This window comes from Aricia agestis, chromosome 21 (assembly GCF_905147365.1).
Source record: "Aricia agestis chromosome 21, ilAriAges1.1, whole genome shotgun sequence".
Classification (NCBI taxonomy): Eukaryota; Metazoa; Arthropoda; class Insecta; order Lepidoptera; family Lycaenidae; genus Aricia; species Aricia agestis.
In genome coordinates this window covers 10,458,360-10,486,142 of record NC_056426.1, presented here as the reverse complement: position 1 = coordinate 10,486,142, position 27,783 = coordinate 10,458,360, and the positions used below count along the sequence as shown (strand labels likewise).

The 27,783-nt window shown below is 38.0% G+C and overlaps 1 protein-coding gene across 5 annotated transcripts in view; it reads left to right on the top strand.

Annotated features, from left to right (window-relative positions):
• LOC121737761 (complexin) overlaps positions 1-27,783 on the top strand; it is a 295,632-nt gene that overhangs the window by 255,905 nt on the left and 11,944 nt on the right. For 4 of the 5 annotated variants that reach the window (XM_042129452.1, XM_042129451.1, XM_042129453.1 and 1 more), the window contains one exon: positions 23,034-23,197. In XM_042129452.1, coding sequence (XP_041985386.1) covers positions 23,034-23,197 — 164 coding nt within the window. Of the gene's footprint in view, positions 1-6,309; positions 6,315-23,033; positions 23,198-27,783 lie in introns of those variants that run through there. The other variant, XM_042129456.1, reaches the window with a different exon arrangement.

Here is a 27,783-nt window from a genome sequence, read left to right as displayed (position 1 = left end):
AGCCATATTGGCGACAATTTTATTTGCGGAAGAGATTACTGTGACGAAGTGGTAGTACGTGCGGGCGAGCTAGGGGGGGCGAGGGGGGGCGGACGCAAGGGGGCGGTAATAAAGTTATACGAATGATAATGCCTCACTTTACAACTTAATATTGTTATATTAGTATGATATCCTAGTACAATATTGTTAAGAACCTATCACACAACACACACACAATTTTTATAAAAAGTCTCGTAAAATACACTTTTCCCGTGGGAAATTGTATGATCTAAAATATATATATAATGAACGTATTTTGTGTTTCATGCGGTGTATTTTATTCAACGCATATTTCGTACACCGCATTATCATAAAATGAAATAAATCAATAAAAAATATAACGAAAACGCATTTTTGGCACTAAAATTTTAAACGCATGAGGGAGTTACAAAAGTATTTTCAATAAGAACTTGGTGACAAACACAGTTACAGTAGAATTATAGAGATATCTAGATATTCGTAAATGTCGATTCTACAATTCCAATACAAAAATTTACGACTATTGAACAAAAATAAGTATTAAAATAATAAATGAGCGGTCCAAATATCGCGTGTTCAAAGCCTTTCGGAGAAATTCGATACCCAATTTATTTTCTTTTTCATTATTGTGAGTAGCACGAATACATTCCTCTATTTTATGCCTTCCTAGTACTTTCAAGACTTTTTTTATTACTAATACCATAAAGTTACCTAGCGGAATACCTACCGCTACCCTAGTGAATATACCTACCCTAGCCTACCCTAGCCAATAATATACCTTCCGCTAGGTATATATTAACTTTATGGGTAATACTTAGGTAATACTAGATGACGCCCTCAACTCCTATGCACCAACATTCGTTTGTCACGGCGGAACTGGCATTTTTCCGGTATAAAAAGTATCCCCTTTATTTTTCCGATATAAAAAGTATGTAAAATAAATCAACAAAACTAGCCCAGACAAGTAGGCCCAAATCTCTGCCACAATAATATTTGAATAGGGGTGACCAGTAGCGCGTACACTAGGGTGTCATAACAGGGGAGGTGTCAAATAAAACTGCACAAAACAACGCGCTAACAAAACAATTTAAACATAGCTGATAGCATACATTTAGGACAAACCATAAAGTTAATATACCTAGCGGAATAGAGAAACAAAGGCCTGAGCAAGAGAGATGTCACTATCAGTAATACTGCGTGGTAAAAAGAGACGTGTGATACATGACAGTAGCACTCTTTTTTGACGTCCAGTCGGCACGTGCCGCACGTTGACAATTCAATCTCATAGAAATCATGTTCAAGCATGCTTGTGTAAGTGTATACGTACACATATTTTTTACACACAGATGAAACCAATTTTGGTTTCGTTTGACAGCTCGAGATTGTTGCTCTATTCCGCTAGGTATATTACTACTTTATGGGACAAACTAGCCTATCGTTGGTAGTCTCTGGCATGAGGAAAGAACCGATTTACTAAACAGCCTCCAATGTGTTTCTGGAGTCGTATATTACGATGACCTCGTAGGCAGCGCAAAGAATTTCCGTGCTTTCAAACGTTTTGTCATAAATACTATTGGAAACAATCGAACACAAGTTTGCCATTACAAATATATATAATTTTTATGAAGTACACATATTGTATTAAGTATATTTTTTCCCGTGGTGCTTCCCCCTCTTGTTCGGACATTAATTGTCATTACAATTTGGCTGTCTTCCGCTTTGCTTGGGGGGGGGGGGGGGGGGGGGAAATATCTCCTACTCCTCCTACCTTTCTTCTGATTAATTTCGTTGCGGGTCCCAAGACAGATTTAGCTTGTACCTCGGGCATCCCTGAGATCATATCAAAGGGTTTTCGTGGTTGGTTGCCACTGTTGATCTTGGCGACACAGGAGTTGCAGTGGTGGGAATGTGGGGTGGGCTTTTTGCCCGTAAAAAAGTATCGTCGGTAGTCTTGTTGCCGCAGTCAGAGTTGAACATTAATAATTACTTAATTGTAATTAATTTAATGTGTTTACATAAGCCTCATACATTATCTGTCAAACTTTTCAATAAATAGAAGGTTAATCATAATTAAACGTCTCTGAGTACGGTGGTTAGTGTTATTGGCATTTGGCAACTTAGATTATTCTGTGAATATACTGTAAATGCTAATAACAAAATTGTAGTATGAACTCTTTAAATGCTCATAAAATTTGGGTGTTTTACTTTTTTAACTGAATGAATTTGTCCTCGGAATCAAAGTGCTCAACGCGTAGATTAGCCTGCAATGTGATCGTGTGCATCGTTTTGCTACTAATAGTCTGAAATTACTGTGTCGTAGTATGCGTGCGGCCAACTCCGGCCTATTTTTTTTATATGAAGTTTTTTTTTCATTTTTAGGAGAAAATAGTAATCGTAGTATTAGCAAGTCTGTTGTTTGCTCCAAACGTAATTTGTCCATTGTGTATACAGTACCACAATAATTACGGTACGTAAAAATATGAGTATACTATGTAACATAAAGGTGCTACGCCGTAGCATGCCTACGCCGTAGCATGCCTACGCCGTAGCATGCCTACGCCGTAGCATACCTACGCCGTAGCATACCTACGCTGTAGCATACCTACGCCATAGTATGCAAAAACTAATTCTCAAGCGGCGAACTATATGCCAACTTTTATTCAAAATAACTTTATTCTACAACCGATCTGACCAAAGTTGTTTTGCCAAGTTTTTCTTATCGATCTAAGAAACTCGATAGATTCAGAACTGTGCGCTGTGTTGATATTCTACAACATTTTATTGAGAGTGAAAAATAGAGTTGACCGATTCTTAAACCCGCAGAATTACACAATATTTGAACACCGGATCGGACTTAAGTTAAATGTCAACAATGAAATAAAAACACAAACTTAAAAGAGACAATATTGAAAATTAAAACTCACAAAGCGACGGGCTATTCAGCTTTATTACAATACTACACAATATTTTGAACAAAAGTATTTTGAAACGTGGTGTCTCCAGGGTGTGCAGAATTCTGCGATCCTGGTAATTATCAGCTCTAGTTTTGTTCTTGGTAACCATTCTGGGAATACCAGGGTCGCATATTTAAATGCACGATTTTAAGTTTTCATAATGATAATATGAAAGTAGAATCCTTTTTTTAAAGAAGATGGTCCTAGATACGTCGTAGTGTTACGGGGTTCAAAATGTACGGTTCCCGTGAAAATCTCTTGTGCATTGTTGTTTGTATTGTGAACTGTACATTTTTTCGTGATTAAAATTATTATTATTTCTCGGAAGTTAGAGTCCACAAGCCCATAAAATCGGCTTAGGAATTTAAGGGAGGAGGTAACTGACAGATAGACAGACGTACTTTCAAATTATTAGTATGGATTTTTTACAGTACAAAGTACATTTCTATTACAAAAATTAAATAAAGAAAATTTCTTTGTCTTCCCATTGGTCTTCCCTTGTTTCGCAAATTAAAATAATTTCATTTTAATTAGGTACTTTCTTATTTTCTCAAAGTTTTTTTCATCATTCATCGTGCTTAATAAAAATGTAGGTATTCATTGTAACTAGGATCGCAGAAAAAAGTCTAGGTTATTATGCAGATTAAAATGCACTGGGAATATAAACACGGCACTTAGCTGTATAATAGATGACTTATGAAAATAATAACTAAAATTGCTTGCTTTTATACTTCCCTAGTATTTTCTAAGCTATAAAAGATTATTTTATACCTAGACGTTCCACGCGGCTCTACCTTTTTGAAGGGAACCGCACATTTTGCCATGAAAAGTAGCATATATCCTCTCCCGTGTCCACTCTATAGATAAATATGCTAAATTACATACAAATCGATTCAGTAGTTCTTCAGATTGTTCAAACAAACAAACGCAAACTTAAGTAGATGACGCCAGCAACAATGTTACGCCAAAATTCGTTTATTGTGCGAGCACCGTACATTTTTCCAGGATAAAAATTATCATGTGTCCTTGCCCGGTATTGAAAGTATCTCCGTACCATATTTCAGCAAAATCGGTTCAGCGGTTTGGCCGTGAAGATTTAACAGACGGACAGACAGACACACTTTCGCATTTATGATATTAGTATGGATAACGCCTCCGTGGTCTAGTGGTACAGAGCGCGGCTCTTGACTCGGAGGTCGTGGGTTCAATTCCCGCGTTGGAAACAGTTATATCCAAGTTTGGTTAGGACAGTGCAGGCTGATCACCTGATTGTCTGAGAAGTAAGATGATCCGTGCGTCGGATGGCCATTTAAAAAGGCGGTCCTGCGCCTGATCTCTCGCCGGTCGTGTCGGTCGTCCGTCTCACTGGGTTATGAGAGTAAAGGAATAGAGAGTGCTCTTGGGTACTGCGCACACACTTGGTCACTATAAAATTACTCCTGCGTAGCTGGCCTGGTTTCAATGAAACCGGCCACCGTCACCGAAACCGGTGTGGGGAGTATTATTATTATTAGTATGGTTATTATTTAATTATAATACATTTTTACGTCCAAATATAATTATTATTTCATCATCACTTCATATTTCAGTTTGTTAAAGTCATATTTAAACTAACTTTGAAGAGTTAATCTCGGCTGCAAAAATGTTAAAACTTTCAAACGCACTTGAAAACCTCTGTGGGTTCGTTTGTCCGGTTCCATAATGATGGTTAAACCCAACTGCGATAGGGGGGTTATGTTTTTTATTGTTACTATAATTTTAAATGCAAACGTGTGTCTGCCTGTATGTTGCTTCTTCATGTTGAAGCGTCTAAACCACTTTTAATTAAATCTAACCGATTGTAAATAAATCTGTTAATTAATACTTTTACCGTGCGAGTTTCTTACGCCGATTCTTTTCGCCAGGTTAGTTCCCGAACCAGCGGTAGGCACCGTAGTATTAACATTCTGAAAGCATTTTTTTTAATCTATTCGGAAATAAAACAATTTTTATTTATTTTTATTTTACCTTAAAGCATGCGCCACATAATAAATCATTACAGTACATGCATTAGATGTTGCCCGCAGCTTACTTATCGCGCTAGATTGCTGGCTGCATTTTTCCGAAATAAAAACTATCCCGTGTCTTTCCTCGAAGCTCAAAATATACGCCTCATCAAAATCGGTTCAGCATCTTAAGCAATAAGACGTAACAGATAGAAAAAAAACAGACAGTCAGACATTCGCATTAGTTTGAGTAATTTTCTCTATTTCTGTGTGACAGGGAGAGCTCGGAAAATGACAGAGGACGTCGGGGAAAACGGGAAAATAATATTTTGTAACCTTGAGGTTGTTCTGTTCTTTTGTTTGGCGCAATACTGATTGTTACAGTTATACATTGTTTATATTATAGCTTTTATTAGATTATAGCTAGGTGACCCGGTATATGTTGTTTTGCCATAAATGGCGTGGAATTTTTTTTGTGTTGCTAGATGACGCCCGTAACTCCGTTGCGCCAAAACTCATTTATCGCGCGGGAACCGTGCATTTTTCGGGGATGAAAAGTATCCTATGTCTTTTCCCGACACTCAAAGTATCTCCATGCCAAATTTCAGCCAAATCGGTTCAGCGGTTTGGGCGTGAAGAGGCAACAGACAGATAGACAGATACACTTTCGCATTTATACTATTAGCATGGATGATAACGACGGGAGAGATGGACTGTATGATACGAAGATGAGGAAAACTGTAACTACCAAATGATAACACCAAGTGAAGCGACAACTGTAATGTTCCAAGATAGACTAAATCACAAAAACAGTAAAAACGTCAAAAGGAAAAAATGTGACATAGAAAAGTAAAAAATACAATATTTAAAAAACAGAATGGTCTGTCCAGCCAGTCGCCAAAAATGGATATGGATTATTTGTGTTACGCCGATCTCAGAAACCTCGATAGCGCTATGCAGGACTGTGTGCTGTTTGTTAGTTATGATAAATGATACTCAGACTACAGTCTGAGTATCATTTATCTATCATTTTCCAAATAACGTTGTAACAAACAGCACACAGTCCTGCATCGCGCTATCGAGGTTTCAGAGATCGGCGTAAGATAAGCACACAAAATTTCAACGCAAGCGGTTCAGACATTTTAGAAGAGTTTAGTTACAAAGAATGCGACACCATATTCTTTACATGAGACTTTGGTTTGAACCAGATTCTGCTTCATCAGGGCGAGTGAAGCGAGCCCTAGTATATCCCACAACCTGAGCATTTTGTGGTACACTTTACGGAAAAACTATTGATTTGTGCTTTAACATCGTAATTTTTATTTATATGCAGATGTGTTATCATCGCTCAGTCAAGGTGTGACGACGCCCTCAAATAGCTCGGCTTTTAGCTAGTAATATTATTAATTGTTATTATATGTACGTGCTTACCGTTTAAATTAGCGCAAAATGCACCAAAAACATCTATATGTGCATTTGGTAATTCGTGGAACCATTTTAAGGATTTTTCGAGTGGACTAGTCTTCCATACTATTTATTTTCGGGGTTTAAAATGACCCAAGTTTTAACCCATGACGTCACATTAGGTGTCCCACATACCGCGGCCGCATTTGGCAACCCACTTGGCATGCTGCCAGAGGTCGAGGCCCCGAGGCCCCGCGAGGCCCCGCCGGAGGGCCCCGCCAGTGTGCCCCGCCAGCCCGGGGCCCCGCCAACAATAGTAGGTTTTATGCTCACATTATGGAATTGTACTCGTACAATTCTGGGTTTATTGTATTTAAAATTAGCGTTCTAAATAAGCAAAACTTAAATTTATGCACATACGGGAATGAATAAAACTGTAAGGTTCGGCCTGTTATAAGTTTGAGCAGATCAGCCAGTCTGTATATGGGGGCCTTAACGTTCAAGCCAAATTTCGCAATGCTTAGCATGGTAACAGTATAAATACTAAATATTAGACTAATAGATTTTAGGAAGGAAAATTTTTCTTTGTCAATCCGTCACAATTTATACAGTAGGTTAAATTCGGCGTGAATTCCGAATTTATGCTCAGTATTTTGGTATATTCCGGAAATATTACCCAGTATACTAACCAGTGACCATGACGTCATGTGTCCGACGCCATATTGTGCTGGTGTGCCACTGGTTAGACAAGTGTGACGTATTGACATCATGACAAAGTCTTATACTTCAATGCACTGGCGTATATTTTGGAACAAATCAACAATATGGCGTCCATTCTAAACGTCATGGGCACTGACAAGTAATCTGAGTATTATTTCGGAACGTACCAACGCAGTTGTAGTATACTGACCAATTTGGCTTGTATACTGGGTAATATTTCGGAATAACCCACGGTGTTCTCTTGCAATTTTAAGCCTAGTGGCTTGTCCATTAGAATGCCGTCCAGCGCTCATAAGCAGTACGTTTTCCACTACTGTAAGCGGCTTATTGCAATAACAGCGCCATAACGATCCGAACATAAAGCTAATGGTAAGACCGTCGGGTTCTGAAAGCATACTCGTGTACCGTAACACTATATTATAAAGGATTTACGCCGGTTCTTCTCGCCGGGATAGTTCCCGAACCGGTGGCAGGCACCGTAGTATCAACATTCTGAAAGCATTTTTTTTTTTAATATATTCAGAAATAAAACAATTTTTATTTTATTTTTTATTTCTCACTACAGTATTAAAGAGTGGAAAAAATGTTAATCTACTCGCACTCTAGTTACGTTCAAAAGAAAATATTCACGAATTTTTCAAAATTTTCTCTCCGTTACAACCTTCCTCAGATATTAGCAAACACAAAGTAAAAAATTGCGAAACCGATTCAGCCGTTCTCGAGATTTGCACTTAGACACAATTTAAGCGATTATCTAATTTAAATTTTGATAATCGCTTAAAATGGTAGGCATCATGTAGACTTTCAGAGAACATTTGCAAAAATTTATTCTGAATTAAAAAAATTGAGTTTGAGTTTTGAGTTTAATATAAATATAAAAATAAGTCGGGTTTTCCTTCTTGACGCTATAACTCCAGAACGAAAGGTCTCGGGCTCCTTGAGGTCTATAGAAAAAAAAATCAGAAAAACTTCAAGAGAAAAGCAGGAAAATAGGGAAAATCATTTTATGGCTAAACAACGCTTGCCGGGACATCTAGTTTTTTATATGATTTAAGGTAAGGGCGTTTTTAGATAAATGATAATTGTTACATCCACTAAGCAAACTAACCACTCTTTATATTCTGTACGCCTGGTACAGAAAACTTTATCCAACGAGCATCCATAGTCCACCCGGCATGGATCATCTTGTCAAACTATCAGCGGGGCTAAAATGGCCGTATAGCAATTCCTCTCAATCAATTCACAAAATGAATTGTCAAAACTGTCAAAGTCACGAATGTCAAATTGGTACGAATATAAACCAATTGCATTTGTCAAAGTCACAAATGTCAAATTAGTACGAATATAAACTAATTGCATTTGTCAAAGTCACGAATGTCAAATTAGCACGAATCTACCAATTGAATTGGTCTAAATTTGACATTCGTGACTTTGACAGTTTTGACAATTCATTTTGTGAATTGATTGAGAGGAATTGCTATAAAACCATTTTAGCCCCGCAGGTGATCACTCTGTATTGTCCTAAAAAAACTTGCTAACAACAAAGTAAAAAAAATACTTTACCCGAAATTTCGTAGCCCTGAAATTAGTTAATCGCAGAGGTACCATACATTTTTTGTTGATAACTTTTCCATACCAAATTCCGTCCAGCGTAGTTCTGCGTTAAGATGATAGACAAACAGACATGCATTATCATAATACTAATATTATAAACGCGAAATCGTGTCAATCCGTCTATCTGTTCCCTCTTCGCCCAAACCACTGAACCGATTTTGCTGAAAGGAATGGAAATACTTTGAGTCACGGGTAGGAAATGACATAGGATACTTTTTCTCCCGGAAAAATGCATTTATAACATTAGAAAGTTCTGAAGTATGCATATGGATTATACGAATATTCTTTAAAATATTCCCAGTAAAGTTTACCCAGAGAAAGATGTTTGGTCAGCTGTCTTCCTCTGTCGCCGTACAAAGAACAGAGACAAATGTTTACCCAAAGATATGAGTGCTCTTGAAAAATGTCTTCTAAACTATGAATATTCATTTCGCTTGTTGAAGTTGGTTCTATTTTAGAACACATTATGCTTTGAAGCATCTTTGTTAAAAGATTTGAAAACGTTTAATGATATAGAAGTGTGTAACAATACTAAGTGATATACTTTAGTGTTTGTATGTGTCCCTTATATAGAGTTCATTGTGAAAGTAGCAGCGCCAAAAGAGTTACTTTTGATCTTAATATTTCTATGCGAAATGCCCCAATCAAATTTTATCTAAATCGGTTCAGCCATTTAAGCAGACGTGGGAGAGCCATGCTTCGACATGAATGGGCTAGCTCGACCGGAGAAATACCACGTTCTCACAGAAAACCGGCGTGAAACAGCGCTTGCGCTGTGTTTCGCCGAGTGAGTGAGTTTACCGGAGGCCCAATCCCCTACCCTTTTCCCTTCCCTACCCTCCCCTATTCCCTTCCCTTCCCATCCCTACCCTCCCCTATTACCCTATTCCCTCTTAAAAGGCCGGCAACGCACCTGCAGCTCTTCTGATGCTGCGAGTGTCCATGGGCGACGGAAGTTGCTTTCCATCAGGTGACCCGTTTGCTCGTTTGCCCCTTATTTCATAAAAAAGTGGTTACGAACAGACAGACAGAACTAATTTAGCATTTATAATATTAGTTATGATGTGGAACAGCTGTCTTCGTGGCATTGGCGTGTAACTTATGTAAGTTAAAACAAACTGCTCAACTTAACTTGTTTTTCACTTAACCAAATTATTCTAAACTAAGTTTCCAGTGGCTTAGATGTGTAAGCCACTTCGAACATAACTAATTAGTTTTATCATTAAAATGTGTGTTTATAAACTACATCAAACTTTTCTTACCGCCGCACTTATATAACTGTAAAAATGTTAATTTTGACATAAGCCCCATACATCTGTGAATCTCTTCATTAAATTAGCGACTAATCTAAAAATCATAAGTCGGGTTTTCCTTCCTGACGCTATAACTCCAGAACGCACTTACCGATTTCCACGGTTTTGCATTCGTTGGAAAGGTCTCGGGCTCCGTGAGGCCTATAGAAAAAAAAATCAGAAAAAACTTGAAGAGAAAAGCAGGAAAACAGGGAAAATCATTTTATGGCAAAACAACGTTTGCCGGGACAGCTAGTCATTAAAAATCTCTGAGTGTGACAGTTAGTATTTGATTACTAAGCTATTTTAAGCAGAGCACTCGTGCCAAAATGCTAAATTCGGCACTTATTTTTATCACCTAAGTCCTGATAGAGATCTACATTGGCTATATTTTCAGAAAATCCTGCTTCATCCTAACTACCCAAGTTGGCAGCTATCCAACTTTGCGCTGGTAACATTTTAAAAACTTACAGAATTTATAAATCTCGCCTGGTCGTTGTTGCAAACCTGGTGGCTACAGAAATAAAATGCCTGGTTTTTATGAACGTAAGGATCTATCTTCTTTGATCATACTCTCGTTGCTTCTCTTTCTAGTTCTAGTTTGCCTACTTATTTCTGTAAGCCTGGTCGTTAAAGAAGTAAAATGCCCTGTGTCTAGGAACGTTAAGGAGGTTAGGAAGGCAAACTTCACTCCGCCATAATAATTATCTAGTGGACACTTTCTAGTTCTGGATCACCTATTCGTTATGCGAACCTGGTAGTTAAGACCAAGTAAAGAAGAAAACGCTCTATTTTAGAGGTAAACTGGCAAAATGTACGTTAACCCTAGCCCATTTGGGCTTCCCGCTAAAAAAATTACATAAATTTTTCTCTGTTTAAATACAAGAGTTATTTTTGCCCAAACTTTTATTTTCATGCAAAATTCAAGGGCTATCAGGTCAATTGTACAAAGAAGCTCTCAACAGTTTGGCGGCCGCCCAGATACGAGCTCAGCCGGATAGTTAACTATGTAAAATTTTACTTCGCTAGATTAAATTCTGAATAACAACCGACTAGCATAAGTTTTTCGTGGCTGGTTATTATTATCTATCTATAATATAAAAATAAGTCGCTGAATGTGTTGCTAAGCGCAAAACTCGAGAACGGCTGAACGGATTGGGCTAATTTTAGTCTTAAAATATTCGTAGAAGTCCAGGGAAGGTTTTTAAGTGACACGAAGTTCACCGGGACAGCTAGTAATAAATAATAATAGATAATATGTCTGTATATCTGTTTGTTACCTCCTCACGATTAAACTGCTGAAAAGATTTTAACGACATTTGGACGGTTACCATTACTAAGTTGCAGGCAGTACCCGGTTACCTAGCGATAATAATATTATGATTAGGCTAACTCAAAGGCTATATTTACCTTTGAGTCGGCTTGGACCAATTTCAACCAAAGGGAAATTATTGTTTCACGTATCAATTGTCCAATCAAAAAACACTTTTGATCGGAAGTTAAAAACTCTATAAAACATTTACAAAAACCGTTTTCAGAATTTACAGAATATCCTCTAGTTTTTATCAATTTATTTTACTAAGCATAGCTTTATAAAAGTGTCATAAAAATGCTGTATAAAACTCTGGTAAAATATGCAGCATATTTTTGCTGGAGTGTTTTGTATGCAAATGTTTGGAATATTTTGGAACAACTGATACAAGCCCGGTACAGCTAGCTTGGTTTACTAGGGTGACATAAAGTGATAAGAATAATATTTTATGCGCACACTGACATACATATTTTTATAGCACCTTCCCAACAACATAAGTTATCTCTGGGCCCTTCCACACGACGTTTTTTTTTGCGCACTGACGACGCGCGTTTCTAATGCGCTCGTCTCCTGCACGTTTTCATCGCGTTTTGGCAGATATAAAGTTTAAAACTTTAGGCTTCCTTGCGTTTGCTGCGAACGATCCTCGTGTGGAAGGGCCCATAGGATCAGTTCACATTGCATAGGGACGCGTCGATGCAATGCATGTTTAATCAGTCATACAAAATTACAAACTAGCTAAAAGCCGAGCTTTGTGAGGGCACGCGTCGTCACGCCTTGGCTAACTTGTTTCCGTAAAGTGTACCACAAAATGTTACTAATCACCTGCACTTATCACTAAATAAAGAGAATACAGGCCTTTATTAAAAAGTACTTTCGTACACAGCAGCTGATGTCTATGATGATGAATCCAAATTGTACCCGGCTCGCATAGCAATCGAGGCTATAACACTAAACAATATTCCCCAATACCGGGTTTATGGACCATATTTCGTACCCTTTCTACAGTAGACGTCCGATAGCTGAATTTTACTGTGTACACTGTACAATCAATATTGGGGTCACGAATGTTGCGAGATTCGAGGCACAGGAGGCGGCGGATAGCGAGTTGACTGCGCTAACCTGAAAGCGATTTGGAATTTGTTTAAAATTGTTTGAAATTAAAAATGTGGTTCACATTTTTCATTGCCATTACAACAAAATATTTATTGCCATATTGCTGTCATAAGATACGTATGAACAGTCAACGTGAAAGCCTCTTATTAAAAAGATAATTATGATACTTTACAAATCCAAAACGACGTAAACCTCTAAAGTCTAAACTATTTAAACTAACCTATTGTTAAAACCTTCCACGGTTTTAACAACAGGTTAGTTTAAATAGTCCGCTACAGCCTATACTTTGGACCACCCGCGTCAGATTATTCGCCAATCTACATCGCATCTACATACCGTTGCGTGTCGACCCCGCGACCACCTCCCACCCTACCCTGCTACCCTGGTCACAGCACGGCTTAACACCATACATAAGAAGTTCTAGCATAGCTACAAGCTTAAGGGCCTGTTTCACCACTTCCTGATAAGGCTATCCACCAATTAACTTGACAGATCAAGTATGGAGAATCTGTCAAAAAAGTTGTGAATAGCCTATTAGGCACTTTATCAGAAAGCGGTGAAACAGGCCCTAAGTGTCTAAAAACACTAGGCCGAAAATACGCGGCCGAAGTTCGGCATGATTACGTCCGTTGCATACCGTTGCATATCGAGTCAGTATCGCCCACCTCAGCTGCCCTGGTCCCAGCACGGCTTAACACTGTGGCGGTACCCACAATTCGCCTAACATTCCTGCATCGCGCTATCGAAGTTTCGTAGAACGGCAAGATATATACAACGTCTGAAATGACGTCAGTGGGCTTCGGCCTGACCGAGCATGCTATCTCGCTCGATCGGAAGATCTTCCTTTTCGGCCGCCACTAACAACGTTAAAACACCATACATTTAGAACTTCTAGCATCAAAACTGCGATTCGCATCGCGTCCTTTGGTGGATTTTGTCGCAGATATTTGCGATGCGATGCGATGCGAATTCGCAGTTATGTGTGGGATCCCATATAGCTTTATAAAGCTTTATTTGACATTGCGACTAATCGCAGCAAATGAATTGTCACAACTGTCAAACTGACCAATGTCTAATCAGTACGAATTACTAGACATGAATTGCCGAGTTGCATTTTGCGACTTTAAAAAATGAATCATATTATGATTCATATCATGATTCTCCAAAGCGACCATTTTAGCCCCGCAGTGCTGTCACAGTAATTCTATACAGGGGACGTATACATTATACACACCCTAAAGTACTACCTCTTAGTTCTCTTACACCCTGTATTAGACTGGTTCTTTGAAGTTTGAAACTATCCTGTATACTGTATAGTACTTATAGCACCCCCTAGGTGACCTAAATAGTAATAGTAGTTAAGTTATAATGAGTGTGTGGTAAAACTGTTAAACACTAGCATACATGTATAGGCAAACGTGCGGTCGGATCGCCTGATGGAAAGCTCGTGATTTGACACGGATTGGGCTGGACTGGAATATGCAGGTCTCAGAGAAAATTGGCACGCTAAAATTCTTGTTTAAGCATTGACAACATATTCTCTAACAACCTAAATCTCACATTATATTACTCGCCGCAAGGCTAATGTGAGATTTAGGTTGTTTTCAATCGTGTTTTTTGGCACAATTTTCTTTTCTTTTTTTTTTCTTTTTTCTCGAATTGGATAGAATTTTATCTATAGATTATTTCTGTCGTTTTCTTTTTATGAATTACAGCTCCAAGTTGCCGAAATTAACAGCAATTCTTTGCCCATTTTCTCTAAAATTTTGCCGAGTTACATATTTTTTTACTCAACTATTTCATATTAAAGTGGTAAAAAGTAATTCCAACATTGTATTCCAACATAGACGACTTTCTCAACAGTACATTGTATTTTTTTCATACCGTTAAGACGTCAATACAATCCATAAACAGGTGATATTCTAAACCTTTTACAGCAAAAATCACAAAACTGTCGCGAGTTTGAGTTGGATTATTTAAAAATACTTAAAAAAAAATCTAGCTCCAACAATAGATTATACTTAATTGAAATGATCTTACATGTTGTGCATTAAAACTTATAGAAATATTGTATTTTAACTGTTAAATCACGTCTGTAAATCAGCGAAATCGGCAAAATTTCGTATAGGTACGGACTCTTAAATTATCTCCATACCAAATTTTATAAAAATCATTTCCTCGGTTTAGGCGTGAAGAAGTAACAGGCAGACACACTTTCGAATTTATAATATTAGTATGGATAATATTTTCAATATTTTAACATTTCGATCTATATTTTTTAGTTTAAAACTAGATCCCGAATAGAAATTAATCGGAAACCATTTTTTTTTAATTCTACCCTCAAAGAGACTTTTTCTTTGCGGCTTATCCTCAAGGTAATGCGATCCTGGTAAATTAAAACCAATCCCGACGACCTAATTTCGACTCTAACTCAGTGTAATATGGTACAAAATTACGTGGCGACCGACTTAACGTCTAAAGATAGACTTTAACTCCACCGGATAGAGTTCAAAACGAAGTGGCAGGGGAGTTATCAATCTAAATTTAGAACTTAACTCGACGGGATAGGGTTTAAAATTAAGTGGCAAGTTAACTGGAGTTGAATTTTATTAGTAGGTTAGTGTTTTAAGACAATTTTGTGGATAGAATCTATATCCTGGACTTAGTTCCTACTTCCTAGGTACTAAAGCAAGAAGTTTATTTGACTTTGAAGCACCTAACGTATTTCTTTCAATTTCATTTTTAATAACCAGCGACGAAAAAGAGGTGTTAAGAGTTTGACGTATCTGTATGTGTGTGTAATACATGTGTGTGTTGATAATATGTCTGTCTGTATTCATGGGCGTACCCAGGTTCTGGGCCAGGGGGGGGGGGGGCAAATTACCCAGGTTCTGGTGCCAGGGGGGGCAAATCACCCAGGTTCTGGGCCAGGGAGGGGGGGGGCAAATCAGATTTTTCATAAGCTAGGTGTTTATAAAGAATATTTTTAGTTGTAAAAATATTGTATTGCAAACAAATGGCAAAAATTCGTTCTTAATTTTTATAGATAAAAGTACTAGATATTAAACTTAGTAGGGACGTCAACATGATCCAGGGGGGGCAGCTGCCCTCCCTGCCCCCCCCCCCTCGGTACACCCATGTCTGTATTTGTGTCTGTACGTAGCATTGAAGCATACAAATGGATGGACCGATTTCGATGTAGTTATTGTTCCTTGTAAGCTGAAATGATTGCAATTTGCAAGTGACTTCTGCAATAGTTCATCTTTTTTTGCAAGCTGAAATGATCGAGAGTCTTCTATAGCCCATCATCAGCAGCCCGCTCAGTATCAGCTGACTTTTTTATTCCTGACTTTGCTGTTAAGATTATCTTAAGGGTGGGTTGCACCAACTTACTTTAACTATAACTGTAACTTTAACTTTTACTTTAAATACAATGCAAAATGTCAAATCTTTGGTTAAAGTAAAAAATGGACGCTATATTTAACTATAACCATAGAGCTCGACAAGGCTTTAAATGCACGTGGCGAAAAAGGAACTAACGCTGTCATCATACAAAAACGCCATTTGACAGTTCTCCTTCACCAGCAGCGGCCCCGCCCACGTTCTTATAAAGCCTTGTCGGACCAGCAACGTCTTCTGTCAAATTCTGTGGTCAAAGTTGAGGTTAAAGTTAAACTAGCCTTAACTATAACCATAACTTTGACCATAACTTTAACTTTGACTTTAACTTTAACCACGTCTCTGGTGCAACCCACCCTAAGTAATTTGACAAAGTGTTGTATTATTTGATTAAACTTGGCCAAGTGCCCCGTTTGATTGTCATCTAATTTTGTCGACTTTTCAATCGTCTATTAATAAATCAATTAGGGGTAAAGTTGGAAGGGCAAAGGGACTTTTTCTTTTTAATTAATTGACAGAACTTTTTTCATTCCGCGCAGATTCAGAAATTTGCATGAAAATTGTCTTATTATTTGTCTTGTGAGTTTGTTTTGTGGATTGTGTTCAAATGTTTTATCCAATTTAGCTCGGGCTTGACTTTTGAGTCGGAGGTAGCGGGTTCGATTCCCGCGGTGTAAAACAAATAAAAAAAATTAAGTTTAGTTAAGCTTAGTTAATGACTGGACGGACGACGCTAATTATTGTCTGATTGTCTGACAAGATGTTCCATGTGTCGGATGGGCAAATGACAAGTTAAAAAAAGATAGACCGCTCTTGTGTACTACGCACATACTTTGGCACTAAATGTATCCTGCATAGCTAGCTTGATCTCAATGAAATCGATCACTGTCTCCGAAATTGGCATAAAAGGCCCAATAAACAGGGTGTAACAAATATATGTGATAAAATTTTATGGTGTACAGTTGTACACTGTACAGTGTACACACTGTACATGTTAGAAAAAATATAAGTAAATGTAAAGCTTAAAGAGACATTCACTGCAGGAACACCAGGAACAACATAAATTATTTGGAGAAAACTATCGAGTAATGTTGAATGTGTGGAGTGTGGACGAAAGCCCGAGCCGTGGTTTTTACTCTACGTTATTGCTCGATCGAGTAAAATAGATATGACGGGACGACGTCCGTCGGAATAGTTAGTATAAGTTGAGGTGAAACTACGATTTTGTAAGTCACACCGGCGCGGCGTATTATACACGTGGAGTCAACATGCTGATGCACCGCGCTATTTTGAGCACAATCGATATTGTCTACTGTCTAATGTCTACAGTCACTTCAGTGTTTACTACTTACACCATCTACATTGTTATGTGACCCTGGTAGTTTTTAACAATATTTGTTTGCAATTTTCGATATTATGTCAGTCGAATCAGCACAAACATTTCTGTCTACTCTGGAATCAGTATGTTCCTTTGTAACGCCTAAACTCAATTTGTATGAGGTTGCACCTCATTCAAATTATAATAGTTCAGGCATATGTATAAATCTATTGACATAGATCAGTATCTATAATTCTATATATTAATAAATACGTGAGAGAAAAACTTTGTAACCCTTTTTACGAAAAATGGGGAAACGTGCATGAAATTTTATGATGAAGGAGTGCATCGAGCTAATATTATTTTAAAATTATGCTTTTATCATATATATTTTTAACAAATAAAACTTTACACACACTACGACACTACTACTAGGAAAAATGACAGATCTTTGAGTGACAAGCCTATACATACGAATTATACTCTTTTATTTATGGTTGAAGTCTGTTGACAACAAGTTGACAAATTGAAAATGGATTTTTTTTTTATTTAATTTTAGATACTATTAGACAAACGGCCAGTCTGAGATCAGCTGAGTCCCAGAGACAAGAATTGAAAAAAACTATGATGAAGTTTCGTAGGATGAAGGCAATTTTTTTTACAAAATATAGGTAGCAGTCCTAATGTCGTTGCAAGTAAGGTCGAATTTCGACCATTGGGCGATCTCTAGTAATATAATTATATGGCCTGAGTTGTTTTAAAAGTATATATATTTTTAATTTTATTATGATAGTAGCTAAGCTCTTGACATAATAACAAGTCTACTAAATGATTCCCGCAGCTTTATTGCCAATATTCGATTATCGCATGGGATCCGTACATTTTACTTGATGAAAAGTCTCCTATGTCCTGTCCCGGGACTCAGAGTATCTTCATACCTAAATTCAGTGAAATCGGTTCAGACAACTTCACAGACAACAATCCGACAGACACACTTTCGCATTTATGATATTAGTTTGGATACTCGTATTATAATAGTTCTTTAATATAAATACTAAATAGTAATTTATCGAGGCGGGCGAAACCGCAAACAAAAGCAAGTGAATATTGACGTGATATTTCCGTAGCACGAAAATATGCCAATATTACCATACGTCATGATAATGAGTACACAAACAGCCGCCCAACGACGCCCTAGCCGCCCTAGCCGCCCTACGGCGCCCTCGCCGCCCTACGACACCCCGGACTTTACGAGCTTGTTTACGTCGCGTAAACGTAGATTACTTCCACGTCGCAACGTAATTATTGACGTATTGTTTATTGGATGATTGTTATGATTATGGATGTAAGTTGACAGTTCGTCCACTCATCTTATATATAAAATTCTCGTGTCACAATGTTAGGCCGCGTACTCCTCCGAAACGGCTTTACTGATTTTAACCAAATTTTATATGCATATTCAGTGGGTCTGAGTACTTTTAATATTGATAAGTGCATTTGTTGAATAAATAATAGTAAATTATTACAACTCGAGACTGACGGTGACCATTGTTTGTGCGACGGGATAGCGATAGACGTTGCCATGGTGACATACTTATTAATACCAACAATACTATGTTATAATAATTATTGTCCCTCAAAACATCTAACCCGTCACAAAACACACTATAAAACGTCTTCATATAGTTCTATTAGTAATTGCCTTCATGTCTGTCTGTACATCACAAGACGCAAATCACTCAGTAGAAAGTTTCGCCCGCCGGGGGTAGGACAGGCGGGGAAGAGGAGGAAGTTGTATGGCTTCCGTGCTAATGCAATTGAGTTGTATTGATTGGCGAGTGACATTCTACACACTCATGGGTCCCTGGTACCTAGATATAATTTTACATACTTTTGAATTAGCAGTGATTCGTCCGTGCAAGTAACATTCTACCAAAATGACCTCAGACCAGACTGCCGCGCTCAGAGGCATTTAAATATTACTAATTGTCCCGGAAAATGTTGTTTTGCCATAATATAAAGTATTTCGCCCATATTATTTTATTGAAGTTACTAAATAAGTACGGCACCATGGCAACGTCCATCGCTATCCCGTCGCACAAACAATGGTCGCCGTCAGTCTCGAGTTGTGATAATTTACTAATATTTTTTCAACAAACACTTATCAATATGAAAAGTACCTAGTAGCCGATTCTCAAACCTACTGAATATGCATATAAAATTTGGTAAAAACCCGGTAATTTTATATACATTGTGCATTGTTTAAAATCATTTAAGATGATGATTATGACTTCAATTTAATGAAGAGCTGGACAGATAACGTAGCAAAATATATTTAATTTAATAATCGTCTCTAAATAATAAAAATTAGGTGCCAAATGCCAATCAATCAGCAAAATAGTCATTCTATAATTTTTTATCTTTGTATTTTTGAGTCTCTTTGGTCCCTCACTAATAAGTCCCCGGGTTGCACTAGTAAAACCAATTGGTAATATTAAACTTGGCCTTTATTATCCCAAAACTAATACCCGTTCATTCAGACAAGGCCTCACGCAGTGACTGCCCGTCGTCTCTCGCATACATCACCTCCCAGACACAAAACTGCTGACACTCGCACATTCACACATACATAGTCCCTACAGTTTTTTAAGCTTATTATTCTTAAATCACCAAGTCCCGTTTAAGATTTGACGTCGTTTTTCACATCGATTTTCCATGTGACCATGGCGAAAACAGCGTAGCAACCACTTATGAGCAATATACGATATAATATCATTATCCCCTCAATATGGAGCTCAATGGGGTTTATGGGGGACGTGATAGCGCGCGACGTGTCGCTACGTGACGCTACGTGACGCTACGTGACGCCTTTATATTTTATGTATGTAAAACTTCTTATTAGACATGCTAGATGAATCCTTTAATTCCTCTGCCCGTTTAAAAAGACGCATTGCGTATTTTTCGGACTACAGAGCTAAAAGAATAAGTTAAGTATTGACAAACTCTTTTAGCTATGTATGTTCAACTAGATGATGCTTGCAACTCCTTTGCGTCGAAATCGTGCGGCAACCGTACATTTTTTCGCAACAAAAACTATCCTATGTCCTTTCCCGGGACTTAAAGTGTCTGATTACCAAATTTCATCAAAAGCAGTACAACCGTTTAAACTTGAAGACGTAAAAGATAGACACATATTCGCATTCATAATATTTCTAATAATTCGGCGTTATAATTCAATAATTATTTAAATATTAAACTACTAATCTGAGTTCCCATTTTTTTTGGATGGATAAAAATGTTAAACTCGCTTCAGAACCTGATCAAAAATCCGTAAGAGGTTAGGAGAATATACCGCCTGCGCGGCGTAGGAAAGGACGAATATCTTGTTCCATTTTAATTTAAATACTTTTAATGATCGTCTAAAGGAATTTAATAACTTGACTCTTACAATAGTGTCTATAAAATTCATTCTAATAGAATTTCGTATTGAATATTCAAGGGGAGATTTTAATGACTTCGTGAGGGGTACCAGGGTGACAGAAACGGGAGGAATTCTTTCAGAAAGGGGCTAAGATTTCTTGGGAACTCAGAAATTGTGAATAAAACTAATTTAAAAAAAAAAGAGAGGGGTGTTATAAGCTTGACGTGTCTGTCTGTCTGTTCGTTGCTTCGTAGAATCCAAACGGATGGACCGATTTTGATTTAGTTTTGTTTGTTTGAAAGCTGTTATCAAGCACAGCTCGATTCCTGCTAGAAAATTTTCTTTTAAACAAATGAAAAGTCTTAATTTCGAAGTTAAAATTTATTTAACTTTAAAATTAAGATGTTCGTTCAAGTTTTAACTTTAGTAAATTAAAACTTAAACCGTTTATGTTATAAATAGAAACGTCTGAACAACATACTGTTTTTTTTTCTTTAAAAATAGAGATCATTGTGCTAGCTAGCTTTTGTTTTCAAATCTGCGGTCCCTGAATTTCTGAACAACTTGGAAATATTTTTAGCTCCACATTCTAAACAATTGTTTTTTATAGTTTGTTTATCATTCTTTTGTTTAATTAAATTGTGAGATTCATGAATTATAAGGGGTGTCTTCCAAGATATATCCCAGTACATTGGCTCATAGCGTATTAATTCGACGCCATACTGTCGAATCTTCCCGAAATATACGCCAGTGCAAATAAGGTATACGAAAATTGAGTTTTATCAAATCAAATACCCATAAAACAAATACCATGTATATTAGAAACTTTGTGGAAATGTCATTATCGAAAATATGACATACACCACTAACACGTGACACTTTTCTGACCAGTGTCAGTCCAGTACAATATGGCGTCGGGTTGAAGATGTCATGAGCACTGGGTTATATTTCGGAACTCACGCATTGTGCCAGATAATTAGATATATGACGTTCCACAGTAATGGGTTATTATTTTCTTTATTTCTATTGCTTGCTTAGTAAATATTTAAATTATTACTTACATTATATCCGCTAATAATAATAATAATAATAGCTCCCACACCGATTTCGGTGACGGTGGCCGGTTTCATTGAAACCAGGCCAGCTACGCAGGAGTCATTTTATAGTGCCCAAGTGTGTGCGCAATACACAAGAGCACTCTCTATTCCTTTACTCTCATAACCCAGTGGGACGGAAGACCGACACGACTGGCGAGAGATCAGGCGCAGGACCGACTTTTTACATCCCCATCCGACGCATGGATCATCTTACTTGTCAGACAATCAGGTGATTAGACAATCGGGAATCGAACCCACGACCTCCGAGTCAAGAGCCGCGCTCTGTACCACTAGACCACGGAGGCGTTATCCGCTAATACTGATAACTTAAATCAGAATAGCTATGTCCACACTGTACACTTTCATCTTCAATTTTCGTTATCAACTTTCATATTGGCGCATTCAATAATTGAATGCGTCAAGGAACGCACCGCCAATATTGTCATTTTTGAAGTTTCGGATACGATCAGAGGGAATGCGTCGTGGGCATGCCTCACGTTCGCTGTTGACTGCGCTATAACGCATGCCCTTGTCGAACAGAAAAAAGCACAGTGTGGACAAAGCTAATCAGTATAACTTTTTCTTAAATCAAAATCATTATAACCTATACTCCTTAAAACATACCAGCAGTTTTATAAAAACCTCTAATACGTCTATTAGGATGTATAATGTTGCGTGAACTCCAGATGGTGCCTCCCATGGGGGTTGGAGGGAAAATTGTCATCGGAGCCTCGGCGAATGGGCAGATTGACGTGTAATAGATTTTTGCGGCCTCTCGACCCCGCCGGAACCGGTTCGAACCGGTTCTAACCGGCTGAAAGCGATTATAACCGGTTTAAAGCGGTTAGAACCAGATCGATCGATCGTATTCCGATGCGTTTTCTAATGGAATTTCAACAGCCATCCGACGCAGCTGGTCACGGTTTTAATCGACAACGAATCCGATGAGGACTCTTTTATTGGAACGCTTTTTATTGGCGTCGCTTTCGAGTACTGTTCTATTTATTTATGTGTGCGTTTATTACTTTTGTGTTATCGGGTAGTTCAATTTAGTTATCAATAGTAAAGTATCAGCGATTAATAAAAGCTACGAATAATAAAAACATATAACATACTGTATAATATTATTGTGTATAGGTGACTCTTCCCTAAACGATTTTTTGCCTATAATATTCACAAGTCATCTCAATCTAATAATAATATTGTGTACATACAGAACACAGATTTTCTACTGCTGCCAACAATCAGTAGCAAAAATACCTTTTGATATTTTCTATACGGAAATATAGAAAACAGTAAAAGGTCAGTCAAATTACACGGTGAACGACAAAGATATTATAACTCACATTCCTACAAGTATTAATAGGCTTGCGTTTGTTCCAGGCGCGGTCGGCGGTGACGGCGACGACAGCGATGATAAGGAGAAGGAAGAAGAGGCGGAGCGCGAGCGGCAAGAAGCCATCCGCGAGGCCGAGGAGCGGCGCAAGGAGAAGCACCGTAAGATGGAGGAAGAGAGAGAGAAGATGCGCCAGGAAATAAGGGACAAGGTGAGTGCGAGCGAGACAGTACCTGCAGACAATGTGGGAACACAGGAAGCAAAGAAAGCAGCAATGTAAGATGGAGGAGGAGAGAGAGCATCTTCTCTCTCTCCGGGAGATAAGGTGAGTGCGAGAGAGATAGAAGTGGGATCATGTGGGAGCACAGGAAGTGAAGAAAGCAGCAGTCTAAGATGGTGGAAGAGAGAAAGAAGATGAGTACGAGTGAGATGGATGAACCAGCTAAAAATTGGCAGAAAAGAAATGCAGGAAGAGAGAGAGAAGATGCACTAAGAGATAAAGGACAAGGTAAATACGAGTGCCACAGTGATAGTTGGAAGGAGGAATGCGACAAAATTATAGAATCATTATGTAAGTAGAAAGAAACGCAAGGTCTTGTAAGGGAGAGGAATAACTGAAAAAACGTAATGCAAACAATAAATACGTATTCATGAGCTAAGAGATAATATACGGTATACATGTATAACCAGCCTATTAAGTTGCATCCCAGATATCAATATATTAAAAAGTCATTCAATTTCTGTACGTCATTTAACAACGGTATATACTGATTACTGGGTAAAACACGTTACGTCATAAAGGACGCTCCACACGTCAGGACGCTTCACACGTAATTACGCGAACAATTAGCGATGCGGGTCAACGGCGCTCGTGTGAAGTGCCACTACAGCTGACGTACAAATTAGCGTTTTGTTCTGTACGTGTTTTTCATGTGGACGATCTGTTGTTGGGTGTGATTTTTTTGTTTTATTCAATCGATCATTTTCATAAGTCGACTTCGTTTTGACAAAAAAAGTAGCTCAGTGAATAATGGAGTTTAGTTCTTCTAACAGTTTATTGCAAACTAAACTAGACTATACCTTACTAGAACGCCCTTAGTCTTGTTCCATAATGATAATTTTACTATAAAACCTTATCAAAATTCCCTAGTACAAGAGCCTACGTGCTACAATAATGTTATAAATTTTCCTCGAAACGACAAAATCCCCAAAGTCATATTCAAAAGGTCATGTAAAATTATCGCCAAGAAAAAGAGCCATTAACAGCACATCAATAAAACTTTACACAATGCTCGAGGGTTACGGAAATAAGTCCGAAATTCCGTATTATATCCATTGTGCTCGCTAACGACGCGGACACTCGCGCCACGCCTTACTTCTGCCGCTGACAAGTTTTAATTGCGGGGCGGGGCCCCACTTGCAGCGGACTATATTCAGTAATTGCCGATACCCTGATACCCTCTCTAATTGATGAGATTTCTTTCGCTTATTCGATTTGAAGACACCTTTGTAATGGCGGGGAGAATTAGTCTAATTTACTTTTCGACACTTGTAAGAGTTCTGGCGAAGTTTTAGAAGTTATAATAAAGTAGCAACTAATGTTATATTATTAATTAGGTGAGATGTTTCCTGTCTAGTCTATGTATGTATAATGAACATATTTTGTTATAGAGAGTAATTTCTAGTAAACTATATTTTTTGTTCGTTCTTTTTTCGTAAACTTTTTGTTAGTTTAGGTGTTTTTTTAAATTTTTGGTATTCATATTTTATTATCATTAAGTTTTATTATACAGTTGTGATACTCATAGGTACTATAACCAGCAACGCAATATTCATTTATAATTATGAGCAAACTGTATATTCCCCTCGATAAATCAATATCAAAACTTCCGCTGCAAGTGGGACCATACCATTTTGTAATAGCTATCAGTGGGGCCACACCTCGTCCTTTGCCGGCGATCTGCCGCCAAATGTCATTACGTCGCCTTTAAGAGGCCTTTGAGAGGACTCTAATGGCTCCTATTAGCCCGGGGAGTATTTTGTTATAAACTTTCACTAAAATCATTAATAGAGAAAGAGTAGCACTTGGGTCCCAATTCTCAGCGTAAACAGAAAGATAAATGAATAAATAATTGATAGTATTCTTTATTTCTGTTCTATACGATGGTTTACTATTACTAGATATTTTTTTTTTTTTTTTTTAATTAGCCTATGCTGTCCCACTGCTGGGCAAAGGCCTCCCCCAGGGTCTTCCATTTTTCTCGCTCCTGCGCCACCGTTAGCCAGCCTGGCTGGTATGCCTCCAGCTCATCGCGCCATCTCTTTCTTGGCCGGCCACGGTTGCGTCGTCCGTCTTCGGGTATCCATTCAGTTGTTAGCTTTGCCCAGCGGTCGGGATGCATGCGACTAACGTGACCAGCCCAATCCCATTTTAGTTTTGCCGTCTTGGCTCCTACGTCCTTGATATCTGTTTGGGAGCGCAGTGTGGTGTTTCTTATTTTGTCGACTAGTTTTACTCCCAACATACTGCGCTCCATCGCCCTTTGGCATACCCCGAGTTGGGACTTTTGCGAATCGGTCAATGACCAAGTTTGCGCACCGTAGGTTAGGACGGGCAGAATACACATGTCGACGAGTCTGCGTTTCAGGGAGATTGGTAAATCTCCCTTCATCAGCGTCTTCATGGACCAGTAGCTCTTCCAGGCGTTTTCGATTCGTCGATCGACTTCCTTCCCTTGTCTGTTATGAAAAGAAACTAACTGGCCCAAGTAGATGTACTCGTCGACATAGTGTATTTCGTGCTCGTCTACCTCGACCCTACGTCTCGTGCTGTTGGTCATTATTTGAGTTTTGGACCTGTTCATTGTGAGTCCCACCTCGAGGCTTGCCGTGCTTAGATCTTGTAGCATGGTTTGAAGGTCTGTGGCTGTAGGAGCAAAAAGGACAATGTCATCGGCAAAGCGAAGATTGGTTAGCTTTTTGTTATTGACCTGAGATATAGTATAGTTAATTTTGGGTTTTTAAAATCACTGATTTGTACAGAACTAGATTTTGCCCGAAACTTCGTTGCGATGTAAGTAACTACAGTCTGTCAAAAAAGTGGCAACATCGTAGTGTTCATCCCTTTGACCTTTCAAATCAATCTAAGAAAAAAGGGATGACATTACGATGTTGCCACTTTTTAATTTCTTCACTTTTTTGACAGACTATAATAATCTATATATATATAAATGGATTTTCAATTGTGTTAGTAACGCTAAAACTCGAAAACGGCTGAACGGATTGGGCTAATTTTAGTCTTAAGATATTTGTAGAAGTCCAGGGAAGGTTTTAAAGTGACACGAAGTTCACCGGGACAGCTAGTTCTTTTATAGGATGAAATCCGTTTCCGGGATTAAAACTTTATTTCTTTTCCTGGGCCAGGGGGCTCAAAGCATCTTCATACCTCATTTTATCAAGATCAGATTGATGGTTTAAGCGTATAGAAGATAATATAGACAGGCAGATATACTTTCGCATTTATAACATCATTATGAATGAAATAACTGTATTTTAAAAAGATAAAACCGACTTCAAAGTTGTACGTAATTGAGAATTAAAACTCCCTATCTCCAAAACTACTGAACCGATTTTTATTGAAACTTGCAGCATTCCCTAAGTTCAACAATACCTAGTACAACAAAAAAAGAATTACTGAAATCGGAATGGTAGTTCCGGAGATATGCGAACACAAACATAAAAACATACATATCACATTGTTGTTTGGCACATTTGTTCAGACGCTGATAAAGACTAACATATACGAAAATTGGGCAGTTCTGAAAATATTACATATAATATACGCGTCGAATTGATAACCTCCTTCTTTAAGTGGTAAAAAAACCTACTTTACTCGTAAGTAGATGAGTAAAAATAATGACAAGTTATGTATTTTAGTAAAGTAAAGTGCAAAGCCGCCAATTTTCTTGCAGACCACGATACACAGACGAAATTAAAGCATAAGTTACTTAAAATCTAGGGCATGCTACAAAGGAACTTGTAGAACTTCAGTCAAAAACCAGGTAACCTAATTAAAGCTAGGAAGTAAGGTTTTTCAGTAATTACACACATGTTTGCCGGGTAGCGGCCATTTTGTGCTAATTAGCATTTCAAGATGGCGGCGAGGATTTTTAAGCGCTCTTTTTGTCGGCTCAACAGTTGCTAGAAATAGAAAAAGTTTGAAATGTTGCTGGCAAAAAGGTAGTGTGTCAAGTATTAGAATTTGGTTAATCATTCCGAAATGGCAACAAGCATTTTACGTCAAGCGCTCTTTTTTGCTGGCAGTATCTAGAAATAGAAAAAGTTAAATATGTTGTAGGCAAAAAGGATTTGGTAACAAAATGATTCTATTAGATCATAAACAAGCAGTAATTATTATGCTCCAACAAGTATCAGGCAGGTCGATCTGATCGACACCACAGCTTCATTAAAAACCGACGTAAAACAACACTTTATAGTATTAAGTTATTAACTAAGACTTATTTTAATGTAACTTTGACCCTTTTGATGAGATCATATCAAAGGGTTTTCATGGTTGGTTGCCACTGTTGATCCTGGCGACACAGGAGTTGCAGTGGTGGGAATGTGTGGTGGGCCTTTTGCCTGTTAAAAAAAAAACTTTGACCCCATGCTCGTTGCTCGCTATACTTTGACATGTCTGTCTGTACAAACGCTTCTCGGAAACACTTCACACAGCAAACACTATTAGAGCGCCAAACACTCGCTATTAATGTGATTCTAGACTTTTCTACGAAATTG